Source organism: Ictalurus punctatus, unplaced genomic scaffold (assembly GCF_001660625.3).
Source record: "Ictalurus punctatus breed USDA103 unplaced genomic scaffold, Coco_2.0 Super-Scaffold_100056, whole genome shotgun sequence".
Lineage (NCBI taxonomy): Eukaryota > Metazoa > Chordata > Actinopteri > Siluriformes > Ictaluridae > Ictalurus > Ictalurus punctatus.
This window is the reverse complement of record NW_026521088.1, coordinates 808,734-829,200: the sequence shown is the minus strand read 5'-3', so window position 1 is coordinate 829,200 and position 20,467 is coordinate 808,734. Positions and strand designations below refer to the sequence as shown.

The 20,467-nt window shown below is 40.6% G+C and overlaps 1 protein-coding gene across 15 annotated transcripts; it reads right to left on the bottom strand.

Moving 5' to 3' along the window:
- Nucleotides 1–150: 150 nt before the first annotated feature.
- LOC108261886 (NLR family CARD domain-containing protein 3-like) lies at nucleotides 151–20,032 on the bottom strand. 15 transcript variants are annotated; one of them, XM_053678867.1, is made up of 16 exons: nucleotides 19,919–20,032; nucleotides 19,699–19,767; nucleotides 19,377–19,426; nucleotides 19,088–19,171; nucleotides 18,807–18,928; nucleotides 18,232–18,348; nucleotides 17,767–17,821; nucleotides 17,328–17,532; nucleotides 15,463–17,043; nucleotides 13,424–13,599; nucleotides 11,212–11,388; nucleotides 9,840–11,093; nucleotides 4,393–4,596; nucleotides 3,248–3,296; nucleotides 1,966–3,056; nucleotides 151–1,844 (listed from the first exon to the last, which is right to left on the bottom strand). In XM_053678867.1, exons 5-9 carry the CDS (start codon nucleotides 18,857–18,859, stop codon nucleotides 15,977–15,979), a joined length of 1,497 nt encoding a protein of 498 aa, XP_053534842.1. In that variant the 5' UTR covers nucleotides 18,860–18,928; nucleotides 19,088–19,171; nucleotides 19,377–19,426; nucleotides 19,699–19,767; nucleotides 19,919–20,032; the 3' UTR covers nucleotides 151–1,844; nucleotides 1,966–3,056; nucleotides 3,248–3,296; nucleotides 4,393–4,596; nucleotides 9,840–11,093; nucleotides 11,212–11,388; nucleotides 13,424–13,599; nucleotides 15,463–15,976. The 15 variants fall into 15 exon arrangements, with proteins under 15 accessions (XP_053534842.1, XP_053534855.1, XP_053534851.1 ...); XM_053678880.1 differs by lacking the exon at nucleotides 19,919–20,032 and having other exon boundaries at nucleotides 17,328–17,388; nucleotides 17,518–17,532; nucleotides 19,699–19,857; XM_053678876.1 differs by lacking the exon at nucleotides 19,919–20,032 and having other exon boundaries at nucleotides 151–536; nucleotides 651–1,844; nucleotides 19,699–19,856.
- Between the last annotated feature and the right edge of the window lie 435 nt (nucleotides 20,033–20,467).

Here is a 20,467-nt window from a genome sequence, read left to right as displayed (position 1 = left end):
ATACATCTAATCAGTAAATAAAAATCTACATTTATTCAGCTGATCTATTGACTGGTTTATTGAAAGTTTTACAGCTCCAGCAGGTAAAGAAGCCGTGGCTTTAATCTGATCTTCTGATTTCTAATGATAATTAAATGACAGAATACAGAATTAAAGAATATCTTTATTTAAATTCAAAATCATGAATCATTTAAAAATATGGACTACAAGTCATTTCTACAAGTGTTCATACAGACAGAAAGACCAGAGATGAAACGGATTGAACAGATACAGGACAATTAGGACAAGGAAAGTGAGAAAGAATAGAACGATAATTTATTTATTATTTAAAAAAAATTACAACTGTGTTCAAGATCACAGCAAAAAGACAGTAGAGGAAACAAAGGAACAAAAATATTTCACATTTCCTGTTTAAATTCAACAGTAAAATCACATGAACTGAAGACATCGTGACTTTTTGAAACCGGTCGTTACATTTTTGAGTCAAACAGAGCAGGTAGTGATGAAGAAGCTGCCTCGAAAGATCATTTCTGTTCCTCAAAGAGTAAAAAAAAACAAAAAAAAAACATTAAATCCTAAATGTATGAAAAATAAACATTATGTACATTTTATGTCTAATTACAGTGAACCTGACGGAGAGTGAAGCTTACAGAGGCGAAGCGTTCACGCTACAGCAAATTTCACCGGTTGACACTAAACTCGCTCACTTTGGAGGTGCGTTTCTCTGTCCCGTGATATTCCTAGCACTGTGTGTGAAAGCTCCTGAGATGTCCAGCATGGAGACGTGTGTGTATGTTGATGTGTACACAGTACCAATGGTCAGGATGTACTGTTGTGTCCGAGTTTCTCGTTCTCCTGAAAAACACACGTGCGCGCACACACACACACAGTGGAATTGTAAAGCAAAACATTGGAATATATATCTTAATCACATCTCATAGTCCTTTTATCGAGTCTGAATCAGTTTGACTGATTCATTTCGAGTTGATTCAGAGTCGAATCACTTTCTAGTGAGAATCAAATACTCATCTCAGTCTAGTTCGTTTGGAAGTGTTCGACGCTCACTAGAAAATTATTTGACTCCGAATCGTCTCGAAATGAATCAAACCGATTCAGACTCAACAAATGGACTAATGGAAGGGAAAGAGCAACAGGAAAGAGGACAGCCTTCCTGCTGAAAGCAAACCGGATCAGAACTTTACATTAGATTGTTTTCTATATTTTTATTTTAAATCAGTTGTGTTGTTTCTCTTCTTTCTGCACTCGATTGAGGAAAAACAGCAATGATAAATAAATAAATAAATTTATCAGTCCAGCTTCCTCCTCTTTGTCCCCCAGAATGACGTGTGGGTGACGGATTGACGGATTTAAAAAAAGATGTCTGGGCAAACTGTGACCTCCTCGAGTTAAAAGTGAGCATCCAAGGAAATTTACTGTGTTAATTGCACTACATTCTGCAGTCACACAGGACCAGAAGAAATATGTACATCTACTGTACATGTTAACACACAAAACAAGCTTTTGAGTATTAGTTACCCTGTCTTACTGTACAAAGCACCTGCAAATAATAAAGCAAATAATTAAAAGTTCATCTATCATTTAACTTACACTAATCGGTCTTTTGACCAGTCTAAAAATAAAAAGACTAAAAAGAAACAGACTTAGCAAGAAGAACTGAAGATATGTGGATGATGAAGTCTTAATTCCACCACAGCTTCAACAGCCCTGGATCTTCTCCTTTATAGCTTGGAGAAGGGCACGTCTTTCAGACTCTTCTTTTCCAGGGCTGCCTGGGCTGACTTCATAAGATCCTGTGTCTGCAACATGTTCATGTTCCAAGTAGCCTGGAGACACAGGAGAAATCTCAGATTTCGACCGCTCTACTTTGTGTTTGTGGCCATACTGTGTGTGCATGGGTCTACCTTGAGGCTAAAAATGCTATTCATGTCTTAAGCAGATTCTTACCATGTAGTCTAGGCTCTCAGTTACACTGTGGTCTCAGGAGTAGAGGAGGTTGATTTTGGTTCCTTGGACAGCGACGGGACTCCGGCCTGCAATCTCACCTGCTATTTCCAGAGCTCCAGCAATCATTGACTATCAGGGAACACACGACTGCAGAGATGAACAGAACACACACTTGCCTTCATTTATACTAAATAATTAAGCTACATGAAAAAAAATAAAATAAAATACATGGTACAACCCAAAGTCACATTCTTCTGTTATCGTTCTTCTGTGTCAGTCCAGAATTTCATCTTTTTGTGATCACAGAAATTAACGCAAAATCAAGAAACTCCACAATATTCAGAGGAGCTTCCACTTTTTCAAAGTTACTGCAGATTTGGGTCAAAACATGTCATGACACGTCATCACCACAACAGGCCTTCAGCACAGGTTACTCTACTTCCTGAACAAGTGCGGACCCGGATACAAGTTACGTTCACATTCATGGGACAATTCACATTCACAGTTCCATTGTAACTGAACTCGGACCACTTTCTACAGGTAGTCTCGGGTTCGGTACCGCAGTGCACTTCCCAGTGCACATTACGACGGTCACATTACCAACTTTTCATGCAAACTGCTCTGTTTTGGAGTAAACTTCCAGTGTGAAAGCCCACTAGAACAGCTACACTGCAGAATTTTTCTGTCTAAAAATGAACAAATTTCAGGTTTTGTAGCTCTTCTTTGATAAATGACAAGATGGTAATATCATAAAATAGTCCACTTTGTATTAAAACCAGACATCTGATGCTCACTGTGGTTTATTTAATCTTCAACAAACTGCTAATGTAAATAATTGTTCAGAGTGTGCCCCCTTGTGGTCAACTCTTTCATAGGGGCTTGTACAAGTCAGAACAATCAGCCCATTCTTATCTTCTCATCACTTACTATCTCTATATATGATCATATGGACAAAAATAACTTGTTTACAGATTTTGGTGTAAACATGTAAGCAAGCAATGTATGGCAAATTAATGTTCCTCATACCTTCACCTGAAACCAGGCATCCTGTGTGCACAGACGAATATCACAGGCTGTGATTAGATCCACTCCTGCGAAAGAAGAAATCACATCCACAAAAAAAAAACTTAGTAATTCAGTCTCCTGCAGCTAAAAGCCCCAGTAAAAGATAACTCTCTGATGGTTAAAGCTTTGCAGGAAAGTGACACCACAACTCTGGAAAGTTCCATCCATATTGTTTGCTGAGTGTATGAGATGATGGTACTTAACACTCCCAACAGACCTGCTCCCACACACACACCATGCACTGCCACCACCACGGGCTTTGGGCACTGCAGACACATCAAACACAAAGTTCAGTTTATATACCACAATGTATTACTCAAATAGGTTATTGATTGTACAAATACTACATGCATGTAGAACCCCTACATGCTTTGTGTTTAATTTATGTAAGGAATAAACATGCGGTTATAGGAAAACAGTCAACGATCCAATGAAGTGGAGTGACCGTTACCACCCTAAGGTATAACTGCACATTCTGAAGTGTTTTATTCCCCTTATACCACAGCAAGTTGTCAACAAGCGCATTTCTTTATTAATTAAAGAAGAACATGTCATACACATTAATCTATTTTAAAGGCTGACCGACAGTAGATCTTACAGACGCTGATAACCAAGTCGGGTAGCATCTACTAATAACCGATAACTACTGAATGAAAATATAACACTCAGTGGAAAAGTTAACTTTATTACAAAAATAAACAGTACTGACCGTACCATGAAAATGTACTTCACTTTTTCTAATGAAATAAACATATATACACTAATTTTATTTATATATATATATATATATATATATATATATATATATATATATATATATATATATATATATATAAATATAAAACACGCACACACACACTATGAATAAATAAAGTAAATAAAAAGATGTACATTATTTCACAAAAAAGTGAGAACACCCCTCACATTTTTGTAAATATTTGATTATATCTTTTCATGTGACAACACTGAAGAAATGACACTTTGCTACAATGTAAAGTAGTGAGTGTACAGCTTGTGTAACAGTGTAAATTTGCTGTCCCCTCAAAATAACTCAACACACAGCCATTAGTGACTAAACTGCTGGCAACAAAAGTGAGTACACCCCCAAGTAAAAATGTCCAAATCGGGCCCAATTAGCCATTTTCCCTCCCCGGTGTCATGTGACTTGTTAGTGTTACAAGGTCTCAGGTGTGAATGGGGAGCAGGTGTGTTAAATTTGGTGTCATCGCTCTCACACTCCCTCATACTGGTCACTGGAAGTTCAACATGGCACCTCATGGCAAAGAACTCTCTGAGGATCTGAAAAAAAGAGTTGTTGCTCTACATAAAGATGGCCTAGGATATAAGAAGATTGCCAAGAACCTGACACTGAGCTGCAGCACAGTGGCCAAGACCATACAGCGGTTTAACAGGACAGGTTCCACTCAGAACAGGCCTCGCCATGGTCGACCAAAGAAGTTGAGTGCACGTGCTCAGCGTCATATCCAGAGGTTGTCTTTGGGAAATAGTGCTGCCAGCATTGCTGCAAAGGTTGAAGGGGTGGGGGGTCAGCCTGGGCTTTGGACACTGCAGACACAAACACAAAATCAAGTTTATATACGACAATGTATTACTCGAATAGGTTATTGATTGTGCAAATACTATATGCATGTAGAACCCCTACATGCTTTGCGTTTAATATGTATTATGTAAGGAATAAACATGCGGTTAAACGAGCTTCATTTTGGTAAAATGTTAATATGATCATGTGTTTGACCTTATATACAGCCACAATACCAACTGTAACAGTGTTGACAGGTTTTTATTTCCTGAAAAGTAACAGTGTGTCATGAGGTTTCCACTTGAGAGTGACATGTACAGTGTCCTCCACTAATATTGGCACCCTTGTTAAATATGAGCAAAGAAGAAAACCTTTTGTTCAAAAAAAATTCACAAAAATACTCTGCTCTCATGGATAAACAATTGCAAACACCACAAGTTTATAAAAAAATATTTGTTAAATGAGTGTACAACAATTATTGGCACCCCTATGAATCCATGAGAAATGTATTTGAAGTATATTCCTCTTGATATTTTACTTTTTTGTACACTTGGGAAACTAGGAACAGGACATTGTTCAACCATGACTTCCTGTTTCACAGGGATAGGTAACGCATAAGCCAAATTCTCTTACTCATTCAGAACAATAAGTGAGGCCAAGATATATTCAGTGGTACTTGAAGGTTTATGAACCCTTCATAATTATATATATATATATATATATATATATATATATATATATATATATATATATGAACTCTGCATACAGGGAAGCTTTGTTTTATGGGGGACTCGCGTAGTGCGGCTCTTCTAAGACATCTACACGAAACCCATCCGGGAATTACCAGGATGAAAGGCCTGGTGCGTAGCTATATGTGGTTGCCACACTTGGATGCAGAGGTGGAAGCATTGGTCAAATCTTTTGCAGTCTGTCAGGAAAACAGAAACGCTCCGGCAAACGCGCCACTGCATGCGTGAGAGTTACCAGAGCAGCCATGGAGAAGGATTCACATTGATTACGGTGCACCGTGGATGGGTAGAATGTTCTTGATCGTGGTAGAGGCATTCTCAAAATGGATAGAGGTTTATCTGTTAATCAAGTCTACATCCACAGTTACCATTCAGTGCTTAAGACAAACCTTTAGCCAACACAGGATACCAGAAGTAGTGATGTCAGACCATAGCAGTTTCTTTGTTTTTAACCAGTGCTGAATTCCAAGAGTTTATGGAAAGAAACGGAATCAAACACAAGCACAGCACCCTACCATGCATCTTCCAGGCGTCTGGCTGAAAGGGCCGTTCAAACATTCAAAACCCTAAGGAAAAGAGTGCTGGAGAGTCCGTTGAAAAAGCTAGCCAGAGTGCTGTTCAGTTACCGAACGAAGCCACCGTCGACCACTGGCAAATCAGCCGCTAATCAGCTGTGTGGAAGGAAACTGGTCTATACAGGGTCTCATTGAGACACAAATAATTGAGACAAAAATGGTACCATGACCAACATGGAAAGGAAAGATATCTCATGGTGGGTGACCCAGTGTATACTAGGAACTTCAGCTCTGGACCTACTTTTATTCCAGGAACAGTTCAGAAAAAGACTGGTCCTGTATGGTGCACAGTAGCATTGGGAAGTGGGCAAGTAGTGCGGTGACATATTGATCAGGTGAGAGACAGGCACAATGCAACATCAATAGCACCAGAGTTGTAAGACACTTCACAGCCAGATGTTGACATTCCAGCGCATTCTACAAAAGACTCAGGTTCTTCATTCTCTGAGGAAAGTCACAAACAAAAACTGGGAGGAACTTCTGAAGTGGTTGTGTCAGAAACTTTCCTTGGGATGGAAAACCCTGAGTTGAGAAGGTCTACATGTACTAAATCTCCAAGCTATCTGAAAGATTATAATTAGTGTAGTGGTGAGTTCCCCAAACGCAGGGCAAGAATGAACCCAGGAACTGAACTGAATCTCAAGAGAAAGTGGGGCATGCAATAAGACAATGGCCCAAAACAAAGAATGGTTAAAGAACAATAAAGTTATTGGTTTGGAATGGCCAAAACTGATGTCCAAGCCCATGTGCAGGACTAATCAACAGTTACTGGAAATGATTAGTTGCAGTTATTGCTGCACAAGGGGGTCAGACCAGATACTGAAGGCAAAAGATTCACATACTTTTGCCACTCCCAGATATGTAATATTGGATTATTTTCTGCAATAAATAAATGACCAAGTATAATATGTGTCACGTTTGTTTAAATGGGTTCTCTTTGAGTAGTTTTAGGACTTGTCTGAAAATCTTGTGTATATTTATGTAGAAATATAGAAAACTCTAAAGGGTTCACAAACTTTCAAGCACCACTGTAGCTGTGATGTGCAGCAAAAGGTTGTTGAGCTTCACAAAATGTGAAGTGTCTATAAGAAAATAGCACAACCATCGAAAATGCCCATTTTCATCATCACGGCAATAATTAAGAAGCTCCAGTCAACTGGAAATGTTATGAATCAACCTGGAATTGGACACGTGTCTATATCGTCTCAACACACTGAAGAGGACGGTTCGAGTGGATAAAACATCTCCAAGGATCACAGCTGTTGTGTCTTGGGGGGGGGGGGGGGGGGGAATTCTCCAAAACTCCAATATGAAGTCACCTACATCACCACAAGCTGTTTAGAAGGGTTTCAAGAAAAAAGTCTCTACTCTCATCCAAAAACACACTCCGGTGTGTCTTCAGTTGGCCAGACACTACTGGAACTTCAAATGGGATCGGGTTCTATGGTCAGAGGAAACCAAAATAGAGCTTTTTGGTAATAAACACAGAGGTGGTTTTGAAGCACACAGAGAGGTAGCCATATGGAAAAGTACCTCATGCCCACGGTTAAATATGATGGTGGAACTTTAATGTTTTGGGAATGTTTTTCTGCCAGAGGACCTGGACATTTCATTAGGATACATGGCATCATGGACTCTACCAAATATCAACAGATATTAAATAAAAACCTGACTGCCTCCGCCAGAAAGATTAAAATGGGCTGTGGTTGGATCTTCCAGCAGGATAGTGATCCAAAACATACATCAAAATCAACACAAAATCATCAAGTCATTTAACACTAATGAGCAGTATTAAAAATATTAACATGGATATCTGAGTCTGATAATAAAATTAACTTCTACTTACAGTCAAATTTTGTAGTGTTTATGACATTTAACACCCTTCCGTCCAAAAGAAACCAAAAGGGGGTACAAACTTTTACACTCCACTGTATTTGGTTGAAATTGCGCTTATAGAACAACTGAACAGCAACGTTTCCATACAGGTTTTAGTGAAGTGTTTAACAATAGCAACTTGACTTGAAATGGATGATGTTTCATTAGCGTGGCCTGTGCCCAAATCCTGCACGACTGCGTATCTAGGTACACTACACACGGTCTGAACGAATGGAGTCTCTACCGCACCTAGTGCACTAGAGATAGACATTCCATACAAGGTGATTTGGGACGGAGCCAGTGCACAGAAACCGTTTCCCTGCGAGAGGCGCAGGTGAAGCTGGAGCTGTGTGACTGATTTGTGCACATGTGACTGCAGAACTACCTCAAGTCTCCACACAGAGAGCTGTTCAAGAGAAAAACACTCCTAAAGAACAAATCACTGCGCCAGCGAGACATCAACCCTTTAACTAGACGTTCATCCCAATTCCACACAAATACCGCGGAACTACTTAGGGCTGAGAGACAGTTCAAAAAGCACTGAAAATAAAGTGTTAGTAACGAGGACACGTTGCTGGTCACGCGTGGTGTAGACGCGCTGATACAGAGTGTAGCGCGAGTAAGATCTGTAATGTCTAATTCAAACATTATGATCAAAAGTAAAATCATGTCTAAAGACACCGAGATACAGAAACCACAAGGTGCAGTACTTATGCATTATTTTTTTATGGATGCACAAAAAGCACCGAATTAAACTACAGTCCTAAATTTATATATATATATATATATATATATATATATATATATATATATATATATATATATATATATATATATATATATATATATATATATATATAATGTGTGTGTGTGTCTGTGTATGTATGTATGTATGTATGTATGTATGTATATGTGTGTATATGTATATGTATATGTATGTATATGTGTGTATATGTATATATATATAATGTGTGTGTGTATTGGGTTCTTTTCTGTTTTGGACAAACATCTGTGTAAAGTTTTAGTCTGAATTTATATTTGTAACATTCAGTTTGTGGATTTTATTTTAAATAAACAAAAAGGCACTGAAAGTTTGCCCCCATCAGATTAATCGAAAAAATAATCGACCAATTAATCGATTGTGAAAATAATCGTTAGTTGCAGCTCTAATAATAAGCTGCATCATGAAATAGATTTTTAACAAAAAAAATCTTGATTATTTTCAAAAATGGTGTTGTGTTTGAGAAGAAGAATGGAGTGTAATATAGTGTGAATCATAAAAATTCTATTTAATTTCTATTTGTTTACAGAAAGTCTTCAGCAATAAAAGCAGCATTTTGCTGTAGTTGTTAAGGGGCCGTTTACACCACAACGTTTTCAAATAAAAACCGAAAACTTTGCTTGGTTTGGCTGTTCGTTTCCATGACGACGGCGTTTCGGGGTCTGAAAACTTTGGAAAACGGGTTTCAAAGGGCAAGTTTTTGAAAACGATGCCGTTAACATCTCCGGTAAATCATGTAAATTATTATCCAGAAAAACCACATCTCCTCCGTTTACTTGTATTTGTTTACAGCGCGGTCTTTCCCTCATCAATATGGCGGACATGTTGACGTGAATTCTTACGTGCGCATGCGCGTAGTATTTCTTTACAAAGTCACCTCGCCAGCTACACACACACACATTTGTCCTTTTTGTGTTTATTTCTTGAGAAATAGAAGCTCGAATTTGCAGTGAATGTCCAATATAAACCCAACTTCACCTCAGTTTAGCAGTTTATACATTAAAAACATTACAGAAATATAAAGTTATTTTAGCTGCTAAATGACTAAGCAACTTTTACACTCACTGTTTATTTTAGTTGCTATAAGCAGGGAGCAAACAATGGATTTTAGGATAAATAAGGTTATACTTAAATAGTGCCGCTAAAACAGAATAACAAATCTCTCCTCATGAGTTAAATAGTGCACTACATAGGGTGTAGACCGTCATTATTTCATCCCTAATGTAGTGCACTTAAACCGGAAATTACATCAATTTGGGATTCGGCCACACAGCTTCCGTTTAACTTACCTCGGGTTTAAAAACAGAACGGAGTTTTAATTCCACAAACACAGACAAAATAACCAGCTTTTACTTTTAAACTGGATCAAATCTAACTGTAAAACTGTCAGAAATAATTTAATCTGGAGATGATTAGTTCGGTGTAATAACTCAACTGCTCAGGAGATACCCGCTGCAGCTTTTTCTTCTTCTGTGATTTCTACTGGTCGGAGACGCAGCTGTTAGGCGCGTTACCGCCACCGCGTGGACTGGAGGATATAGTTCCAGGTTGGAGGAAGTCTATCCTAACAAACTTACACCAATAATTTCCACTCATGATTTTATTAGATCCTATTTATTATTCCAGTGGAGTTTATGACTTCTTCATGAATGCCAACAGTGAGTCGTTCACTGTGTCTTACCCAGATATACTGAGTGAAATACTGAGTCACCACAACCTCAATCTCTAAATGTTTAACAGCACCAAAGCTTTCAATTCTGGTGACTTTGGGAGTATTTATTTATTTATATGATCATATAATGAAACAAACATTAACATAAGCATGTGCTGCACAACATTTCATTAGTTTAATTTACATTTTAATTTACTGTAAAGCGCTTTGCTAAATTTGGCTACGTAAACTTTTTTAGGTATTAAAACTGGTTACTGTTTGGTTGATGACAAACTCCATATTTTTATACCTTGGAGCTCTGTGTTACCATGGTAATTTATAACAATTACTAACAACATTACCTTCATCAATGCACGTTTACATTTTATTTGATACTTGGCCATTGTTACGTCCTCAGTTGTATTTCTGTTTGTACTATGTTCCATTCGTGTGTCTATGTCGGGGGAGGGATGGGTGTCTTGTCTCCTCCTCTTTTAAGCCCAGTCCACTGCGATGCGTCATGTTCCGGCTTGCCATTGGACTATCACATCTTGTACATGTCTGCTCCCGCCTTGTGCTTTGGGATGAGTTGGCTGTACATTTCCGGACGTGTACTTAAGCCTCGTCAGTCTCCATCCCCGGGGCAGATCGGTGCCGTTGCTTTGTACAGCAGATATTTGGTTACGTGTGTTGATTTCTCCTGTGTACGACCTTCTGCCTGTTCTTGACTTTGTTTCTGCTCTGCCCCTTTAAGTTTAATGATTCAGCTCCAAAACTGCTGGAAATGTGGGACGGGTTCTAACTCTTCACCAAGACTGCAGTATCCTGGAGAAGAGGTTTGAGGTGAGACTCCTGTCATACGCCAGTCCTGGTGAGTGTATTATAGTTAATGCTGTAAGACAGAGAAGAACATCAGTGTAAACACACACACACACACACACACACACACACACACACACATTATTCAGTATGATACAGTAGAGTAAAGAGACAGTAAGTCAGTAACTCACTGTAGTGTCTCCAGGTTACAGTGTGGATCCTTCAGTAGATCAGAGAGCAGCTTCACTCCTGATTCTCCTGGATTATTATCGTTCAGATTCAGTTCTCTCAGGTGTGATGAGGAGTTTGACCTCAGAGCAGAAGCCAGAGCAGCACAACCTTCATCTGTAATCCTGCAGTTACACATCCTGCAAGAAAGAAAACCTCCTCACACTTAACACACTCAGTTTTAGCTCTGAAAACATCAACTACACAAAATCTTTATATACACAACATTTACTCTCATCTCACACACACAACAATGACAATATCACATCACTACAATTACAATCACCACAGAGGGAAACTGTGTGTGTGTGTGTGTGTGTGTGTGTACGTACCTCAGTATCTCCAGTGTACAGTGTGTGTGTGTGTGTGTGTGAGTGTGTGTGTGCCTCAGTATCTCCAGTGTAGTGTGTGTGTGTGTGTGTACCTCAGTATCTCCAGTGTGTCTGTCTGTGTGTGTGTGTGTGTGTGTGTGTGTGTGCACCTCAGTATCTCCAGTGTACAGTGTGTGTGTGTGTGTGTGTGTGTGTGTGCCTCAGTATCTCCAGTGTACAGTGTGTGTGTGTGTGTGTGTGAGTGTGTGTGAGTGTGTGTGTGTACCCCAGTATCTCCAGTGGTGTGTGTGTGTGTGTGTGTGTGTGTGTGTACCTCAGTGTCTCCAGTGTACAGTGTGTGTGTGTGTATGTGTGTGTGTGTGTACCTCAGTGTCTCCAGTGTACAGTGTGTGTGTGTGTGTGTGTGTACCTCAGTGTCTCCAGTGTACAGTGTGTGTGTGTGTGTGTGTGTGTGTGTGTACCTCAGTGTCTCCAGTGTACAGTGTGTGTGTGTGTGTGTGTGTGTACCTCAGTGTCTTCAGTGTACAGTGTGTGTGTGTGTGTGTGTGTGTGTGTGTACCTCAGTGTCTCCAGTGTACAGTGTGTGTGTGTGTATGTGTGTGTGTGTGTGTGTGTACCTCAGTGTCTCCAGTGTACAGTGTGTGTGTGTGTGTGTGTGTGTGTGTGTGTGTGTACCTCAGTGTCTCCAGTGTACAGTGTGTGTGTGTGTGTGTGTGTGTGTGTGTGTGTACCTCAGTGTCTCCAGTGTACAGTGTGTGTGTGTGTGTGTGTGTGTGTGTGTACCTCAGTGTCTCCAGTGTACAGTGTGTGTGTGTGTGTGTGTGTGTGTGTACCTCAGTGTCTCCAGTGTACAGTGTGTGTGTGTGTGTGTGTGTGTGTGTACCTCAGTGTCTCCAGTGTACAGTGTGTGTGTGTGTGTGTGTGTGTGTGTGTACCTCAGTGTCTCCAGTGTACAGTGTGTGTGTGTGTGTGTGTGTGTGTGTACCTCAGTGTCTCCAGTGTACAGTGTGTGTGTGTGTGTGTGTGTGTGTACCTCAGTGTCTCCAGTGTACAGTGTGTGTGTGTGTGTGTGTGTGTGTACCTCAGTGTCTCCAGTGTACAGTGTGTGTGTGTGTGTGTGTGTGTGTACCTCAGTGTCTTCAGTGTACAGTGTGTGTGTGTGTGTGTGTGTGTGTGTGTGTGTGTGTGTACCTCAGTGTCTCCAGTGTACAGTGTGTGTGTGTGTACCTCAGTGTCTCCAGTGTACAGTGTGTGTGTGTGTGTGTGTGTGTGTGTGTGTGTGTGTGTGTGTGTGTGTGTGTGTGTGTGTGTACCTCAGTGTCTCCAGTGTACAGTGTGTGTGTGTGTGTGTGTGTGTGTGTGTGTGTGTGTACCTCAGTGTCTCCAGTGTACAGTGTGTGTGTGTGTGTGTGTGTGTGTGTGTGTGTGTGTACCTCAGTGTCTCCAGTGTACAGTGTGTGTGTGTGTGTGTGTGTGTGTGTGTGTGTGTGTGTGTGTGTACCTCAGTGTCTCCAGTGTACAGTGTGTGTGTGTGTACCTCAGTGTCTCCAGTGTACAGTGTGTGTGTGTGTACCTCAGTGTCTCCAGTGTACAGTGTGTGTGTGTGTACCTCAGTGTCTCCAGTGTACAGTGTGTGTGTGTGTGTGTGTACCTCAGTGTCTCCAGTGTACAGTGTGTGTGTGTGTGTGTGTACCTCAGTGTCTCCAGTGTACAGTGTGTGTGTGTGTGTGTGTACCTCAGTGTCTCCAGTGTACAGTGTGTGTGTGTGTGTGTGTGTGTGTGTGTGTACCTCAGTGTCTCCAGTGTACAGTGTGTGTGTGTGTGTGTGTGTGTGTGTGTGTACCTCAGTGTCTCCAGTGTACAGTGTGGATTCTCCAGTCCAGCAGAGAGCAGCTTCACTCCTGAATCCTGCAGGTTATTGTCACTCAGGTTCAGTTCTCTCAGTCTGGAGGAGTTTGATCTGAGAACTGAGGACAGAACTCTACAGCTTTCCTCTGTCAGTTTACACACACACACAGCCTGGAAGAGAAATGATGAAGTATCAGAACACTGATCTCAAACACACACACAGCCATAACACACTTACTCTTTACCATGTAACAGAAATGTGAGTGTGTTTCTCTCACACACACAAATCAGAGGACAGAACACCACATCAGCATTATTATTAAATTATTTTTTAATTGTTATTTAATTATTTAGTAAAAAAAGTCTGTGTGCGTGAGAGTATGTGTGTGAGTGTGTGTTTGTGCGAGTGTGAAAGTGTGTGTGTGAGAGAGGGTGTGTGTGCGAGTGAGAGAGTGTGTTAGTGTGTGAGAGTGTGTGTGTGTGGAGTAAGTTGAGTTAGTTTGCTAACTGGAAATCCGTCTCACACAGTGCATGCATTATTTGTTTGTTTGTTTATGGTAAATATTCACACATTTTTTGTTAGGGATTAAAGTTATAAACAGGACGTATCCCTTGATCTGCACAGAGGGATTATGATATTTTTGCTAACTGGAAATCCGTCCTCGAGGACAATCCTCTTTCATCCTGTAAACTAATCCCACACCAGATCCAATCTAAAGAGAAAGTCTGATCGGTCCAAACCAAACAAGGTCGGTGTGAAAGTGAAAAAGCACAGAAGAGTTTTAATCAAGTTCTATTGTAAGTGTGTAGTGAGCTAGAAGACGTCTATGTGTTACTGAACATCAGGTGTTTTTCTGCATCTCTGTATGTCCTGTGTAAACGGAGTTAGAAGAACCGTGTGTTTTGTCTAAAGCAGCTTTACTCTGGCAATAAATGAGCAATTAGACATTTACCAGAACTGTGTTTCCAATCAAAGCCCTTTAAGCTTCAATACCAGTGTCACAATAACAGATCAGACTTCCAGGATGAAGTGTACCAGGCTGGGACTAGAGCCAGAAGGTCATTAAGGTATAAGGGGGGAATCTGGGACGGGGTAAAAATCCTGTCCTGATGAAACCTTTCAGAAAATTCAACGCAAGGCTCATACGCTGCAAAAAATGACCTTGTCCCAATAAAACCTTTCAGAAAATCCAACTCACAACGCATGCACCACAAATGTAAGGTATCATACAGATATGAATAATTCATGAAGGCGATGGAGATTGGTTTGTTTTTAGAAAGAAGAGGTTAATGCCCCGCCTAGGGATAATTTTACTCCTTCAGAAAAGTATATAAAGACGTGTGTGTGTGTGTGTATAATTCAGACTTTCTGCAGACTGTCTCACTTTGTTGTTTCAATAAAGTTTGATGACCTTTGGCATCTACAAACCCTCTGTCTCTGAAGTGTTTAACTTAGGCTGGAAAGATTGTTTTCCACGACACTCTCACGTGTCCCTCAGTGCAGATTGGGCGGTGTGATACGCTGATACACATCATAGGACCAGAAAATAGAATAATCAGTCATGTCTATTGATAGATATTTTCCTATATCCTCTATATCACCAATGTCACATGCTGTATTCATATTGTTCCCATGGTGACAGTGTTCTGTTTCTCTTCTCGTTTGTGAAGTTCTGTTCAATGTCACTTTCAAATGAAAGGAGAAAAGAAAAAGTGCCTTTCACTGGTGTTTAGATCACAAAATGATCAGAAAACAGTGATGAATACATGCAGTTATTCTGTAGAGATCATTTCTTCATCAGTTTTAGAGAAAAGGTAATAAATGGTGATAGGAGGTTTTGTCCACATGGCCCCGCCCTCAGTGCAGACGTAACGTGTTGGTGTAAAAAGTGAAACTCTTCTGTAACGGTACCAGAGGTTTGTTTAAAGATGATTAGAGTAATTATTAACCAGCATTAATCCAAACAGTGCAGTTCAGTGTTACATTAAAATAATAAACCATGCAGTGATACATTTATAAATAAAAATACTCACTCAGCTCTTCTGGAGGCTTTGACCACTGGCAGCAGTTTCAGAAGACATTCCTCTGATGGGTCATATTTCCTCAAATCAAACTCATCCAGCTCCTGATCTGAGTTCAGTAACACAAACACCAGAGCTGACCACTGAGCAGGAGAGAGTATGGTTCCACTGAGACGACTGTGACCTCCTCTGTTCAGGTAAGTCTGTACTTCCTGCACTAGAGAATGATCATTCAGTTCATTCAGACAGTGGAACAGATTGATGGATTTCTCTGGAGATGGATTCTTCCTGATCTTCTCCTTGATGTACTCGACTGTTTCCTGTTTGCTGTGAGAGCTGCTTCCTGTCTGTGGCATTAACCCTCGTAAGAGAGTCTGATTGGACTCCAGTGAGAGACCCAGAAGGAAGCGGAGGAACAGGTCCAGGTGTCCGTTCTCACTCTGTAAGGCCTTGTCCACTGCACTCCTGAGGAGATCAGACATGTCTGACTTTCTGAAGAAATTAAAAAGTCCAGTGCTTTGCTCCACTAACACATTTGTCTTTCTAAAAATAAAAGCAGAAAAATGCATATAAAGCAGCCAGAAACTCCTGAACACTCAGGAGGATCAGGATCAGGGTCACATTTCTGATGGTACTTTTGCTCCTTGTGTTTGATCTGAAAGATCAGGAAGTGTGTGAACATTTGAGTCAGAGTCTTGGGGATCTCTCCACTCTCTGCTTCACCCAACATTCTCTCTAGAACAGTGGCTGAGATCCAGCAGAAGACTGGGATGTGGCACATGATGTAGAGGCTTCTTGAAGACTTCATGTGTGAGATTACTTTATTGGCCAGGCTCTGATCACTGATCCTCTTCCTGAAGTACTCCTCTTTCTGAGGATCACTGAACCCTCGTACCTCTGTTACCTGGTCTACACACTCAGGAGGGATCTGATTGGCTGCTCCTGGTCGAGAGGTTATCCAGAGGAGAGCAGAGGGAAGCAGATTCCCCTTGATGAGGTTCGTCAGCAGCACATCCACTGAGGCTGACTCTGTCACATCACACAGTCTCTCATTCTTCTGGAAATTTAGAGGAAGTCGACACTCATCCAGACCATCAAAGATCAACACCACTTTGTAGAAGTCTATTAATTGTAGTTTTCTCATTTCAGGGAAAAAGTGATGAAGAAGATCCATCAGACTGAGATGTTCCTGCTTCATCAGATTCAGCTCTCTAAAGGGAAGTGGAAACATGAAGGTGACGTCCTGATTTGCTTTTCCTTCAGTCCAGTCCAGAATGAACTTCTGCACAGAGACTGTTTTTCCAATTCCAGCAACTCCTTTAGTAAGCACACTTCTGATGGACTTGTCTTTAAAGAGATCATTACATTTGATGGGTGTCTCCTGTGCTGCTGGTCTCTTGGACGCTGTCTCAATCTGTCTCACCTCATGTTCATTATTGATGTCTCCACTCCAACCCTCTGTGATGTAGAGCTCTGTGTAGATCTCATTCAGAAGTGCTGAGCTTCCATGCTGTGAGATTCCTTCATTAATTCTTTTAAACTTCTCTCTCAGGCTGGATTTCAGCTTTGTCTGATACACAGAGGCCACAGACTCTAATAAACAAAGTAATAAGATGTTTTAATGTAAAATCACTGAACACAGGATTAAATGTAAAATTCAAATGCTGCTGTTCATTCCTGATTCATGTAGTAAATATTCCTGAAGGAACAGGACCATTGTACAGAGTCACCACAAGCTGGACCACGAACAGAACAGAAAAGCAGCAGATGTACATGATACTAAACTCGAACTTCAAACTAAAAGTGTTCCTATCTAAAACTATTTCCTTTCTCTAAAGTGAACCTGATGGAATAAAGCCATGACTCAGAGCTCTTACTGTTGTGCAGTGTGTGAGCGAGATCTGTGTGGTTCATGTTCTTCAGGACGTGCAGTGTGATCTTCAGCGCTCCGTCTCTGACACTGTGCAGATCCTCCTCATCCTCCACCTCCCTCTCAGTGCATGCTGGGTAATCTGGACTCAGGAGCTTCCTAAACCTCTCCAGCTCATTCTTTATCAGAGTGATGACTTTGTGTTCCAGCTCCTGGTTAGAAACACACAGGAACACATCTAAATATTATAATGTTACACACAAAGAGATGCTTTTATTTTATGAAAAGAATAAAAGTCTCTTTCTATTCCCACAGTTACAGCTGAAATTCTGTCTGATTACCCATAATGCTGCTGCACATTATTAAATCAGTAAATTGTCATGATCTTAAATAAAAAACCTGCAACCTGCTCACACACAAGTTACACACATTAAAAAGACACACACCTTGAATATGGAGTCCAACTGATTTCTGCTGAGGTTTGATTTCTTCTGTTGTGGTCTGTGAACAAATAAAACACATGATGTGATATAGACTATATGTATTCATAGCTGCACAACACACACTAATACATACAGAGTCAGATATTTAACACTATCCTCTTAACACAATACACTGATTTCAGGATTTCTCACTGACACTTACATGTTTATGAATAAAATAGTGATCTAGTCATTAATGTCCCAGGTGTAAATGTTGTTGTGTAGCACCACAGACCCTCCAGCTCAGGGACTGCAGGCTGAACTGAACTCTTAAAGCAGTTTTCCTCACTGCCAGTCCGAGAGCTGCAGCACTGCACAGTTTAGTGTTTTACTGCTTCAACACCTGATAAAGATCATGAAGGGCTTCAGAATGAGACCAGTGAGTTTGATCAGGTGGAACACTGCTGTAAAACACCTCACTGTACTGACCTCACATCAGGAGAACTGGCTCCGTCTCTGAAGGTAAGTGGATGCTCCATTGACTCGTCACTCTTCATGGACACACAGCTGGGTTCTGGTGAGTCTGATCTCTTTCCCTCCATCATTCTAGAATTAAACAGAAATATCAGCAATAATTAATACTCTGCTGTCTCAGCACTGTTACACAATGTGTTCATCATTAAACACCAATAATTCCATCTTTTTAATTCAGCTCCAGTCTGCACACTTATTCAAACAGGAGACACGCCCCATGCCTCAGGAATTACACTGATGTCAGGAGTCCCAATCACAGATAACTGACTCAGCTGGGTCTTAAAGCCTGTAGAATTCACTGACTCAAAGCTATGCTGCTCTTCTCCTCCACATTACACAGTCCTTTTTACTCTTCTCTCAGTGAATGATTTCTCTAAACTGTTCTTAGATCAGATCAGTGATATATTCACTGCTATTAAACACCTTAAACCAAAGTCTAGTTCCTCTGTTAACTAGTGAGTGCTTAGAGATACAGATCTGTTCCATGAGACGGTGTGTGTTTATTGCTGGTGAATGGAAAAGTAACTCACCTCTCGTCTCTCTTTAAGTCCTGTTCTCCAGACACACTGATGTTGGAGGTCATGTCTCCTTCTCCAGATTACAGCAGGACACACGTTTACTTCACTCCAACATCGGTGTGTTAAATCAAACCCTGTATCAGCACAGAGTTCACTTACAGGAAATAGTCTCTGTATCAAGTCATAAAACAGCCTGTGTACATTCAAACTTCAGTACAAACCCACAAAACTCTTCTGCTTCTAGTGTACATTCAGTGTGTTTATATATTATAGCTTTAGATGTAGATACTCACTGTGTTTTTACTCCTGAAATGCTGTATTTTCCCCTCCACACAAAATGGAGACTGACTTTCACTTTCACTTCCTAACCGTTTATTCTGCAGAGGGGGAGGGGCAGTGAGGTAGGGTAATACACACACACACACACACACACACAGATGTGGTTTGTTATCAGACAGCTTTCTGATTCATCGAGCAAAGGCCTGTAAATACTGAAAGTAAAAGCCTGAAAACGCTGCAAATACAGAGAACAGAATTAAAAGTCTGGTAAAATCTACATCACACACATTATCATTTCATTACCTTCATTTATTATCTCATGACTTCATTCAGCACGAACAACTGTCAGAGCTCTATACAAATATATAAACAAAATTAAAATACCAGGAAGTGCTAGAAACACTCAGCAGATCATTAGATAAAGAAGCAGAACTCATACACTGAGTAAGTTTACTTAAATATCTGCAGAAATGTATTTTCTCTGGTTTTCCCTTAATGAGAGCGAGTATCCTGATATTAGTGAGGATTGGTGTGTAAGTAGTTTTTGTGTGAATAATGAATGTTACTCAGAATAAAAGTGATGATGGAGAGTAAGTTAAACACATTGGTCAGACGAGTAACTAACCCAGTGTTTCCCAATCGAGGTTCTGTCTGATGAGAGCAGGGGTGCGTGTAAAAATCCTTCAAACATTTTCTAAAATGATCAAATGTGTAGAAAACATTTAATATAGATGAGAAATATCTGATGTCTGAAATAATAACACAGACACAGAAATAATAAGACAGACACACACATACACAACAACAATAATAATAATAATAATAATAATAAACTAGACCAGTACATTTCCTGAAGAAAATGTGTGCTGCTTGCCATGGCAAAATTCGGATCAGGCGCCAATACTTTCGATAGCCGGAAGCGTAGAGTGCCAATACTTTTGACAGTTGCCGGTGTAGGATGCCAATACTTTTGAGAGCTGGACACGATGGGCGTCAATTCTTTTGAGAGCTGGAGTCACAGGGCGCCAATACTTCTGAGAGCCGGCCGTGTAGTGCAGCTATACTTTTTAGAGCTGGCCGTGTAGGGCGGAAATACTTTGGAGAGCCAGCCATGCGGGGTGCCAATACTTTTGAGAGTCGGCCAGATAGGGCGCCAATACTTCTGAGAGCCGGACAGATTGGTTGCCAATACTTTTTAGAGCCGGGCGTGTATGGAGGCAATTCTTTTAGAGCTGGCGGTGTAGAGGGCCAATTCTTTCACAACTCAATGCAAGTCTATGGGAAATTTTCCGACTTTGAGCTTCCGTACCGGGAATGCCGACATTCCGATCACTTCCGTAATACATAGCACACCTCTCCTCAATAAGCCGATCGATTCGACACCTCAACCGTCG

Coding starts and splice junctions, on each gene's coding strand:
- LOC108261886 (XM_053678867.1), bottom strand. CDS start 18,859: ATGACCTCCAACATCAGTGTGTCTGGAGAACAGGACTTAAAGAGAGAC. Junction 17,822..18,231: donor GCCAGTTCTCCTGATGTGAG/GTCAGTACAGTG, acceptor ATTTGTTCACAG/ACCACAACAGAAGAAATCAA. Junction 17,044..17,327: donor CGCTCACACACTGCACAACA/GTAAGAGCTCTG, acceptor TTTGTTTATTAG/AGTCTGTGGCCTCTGTGTAT.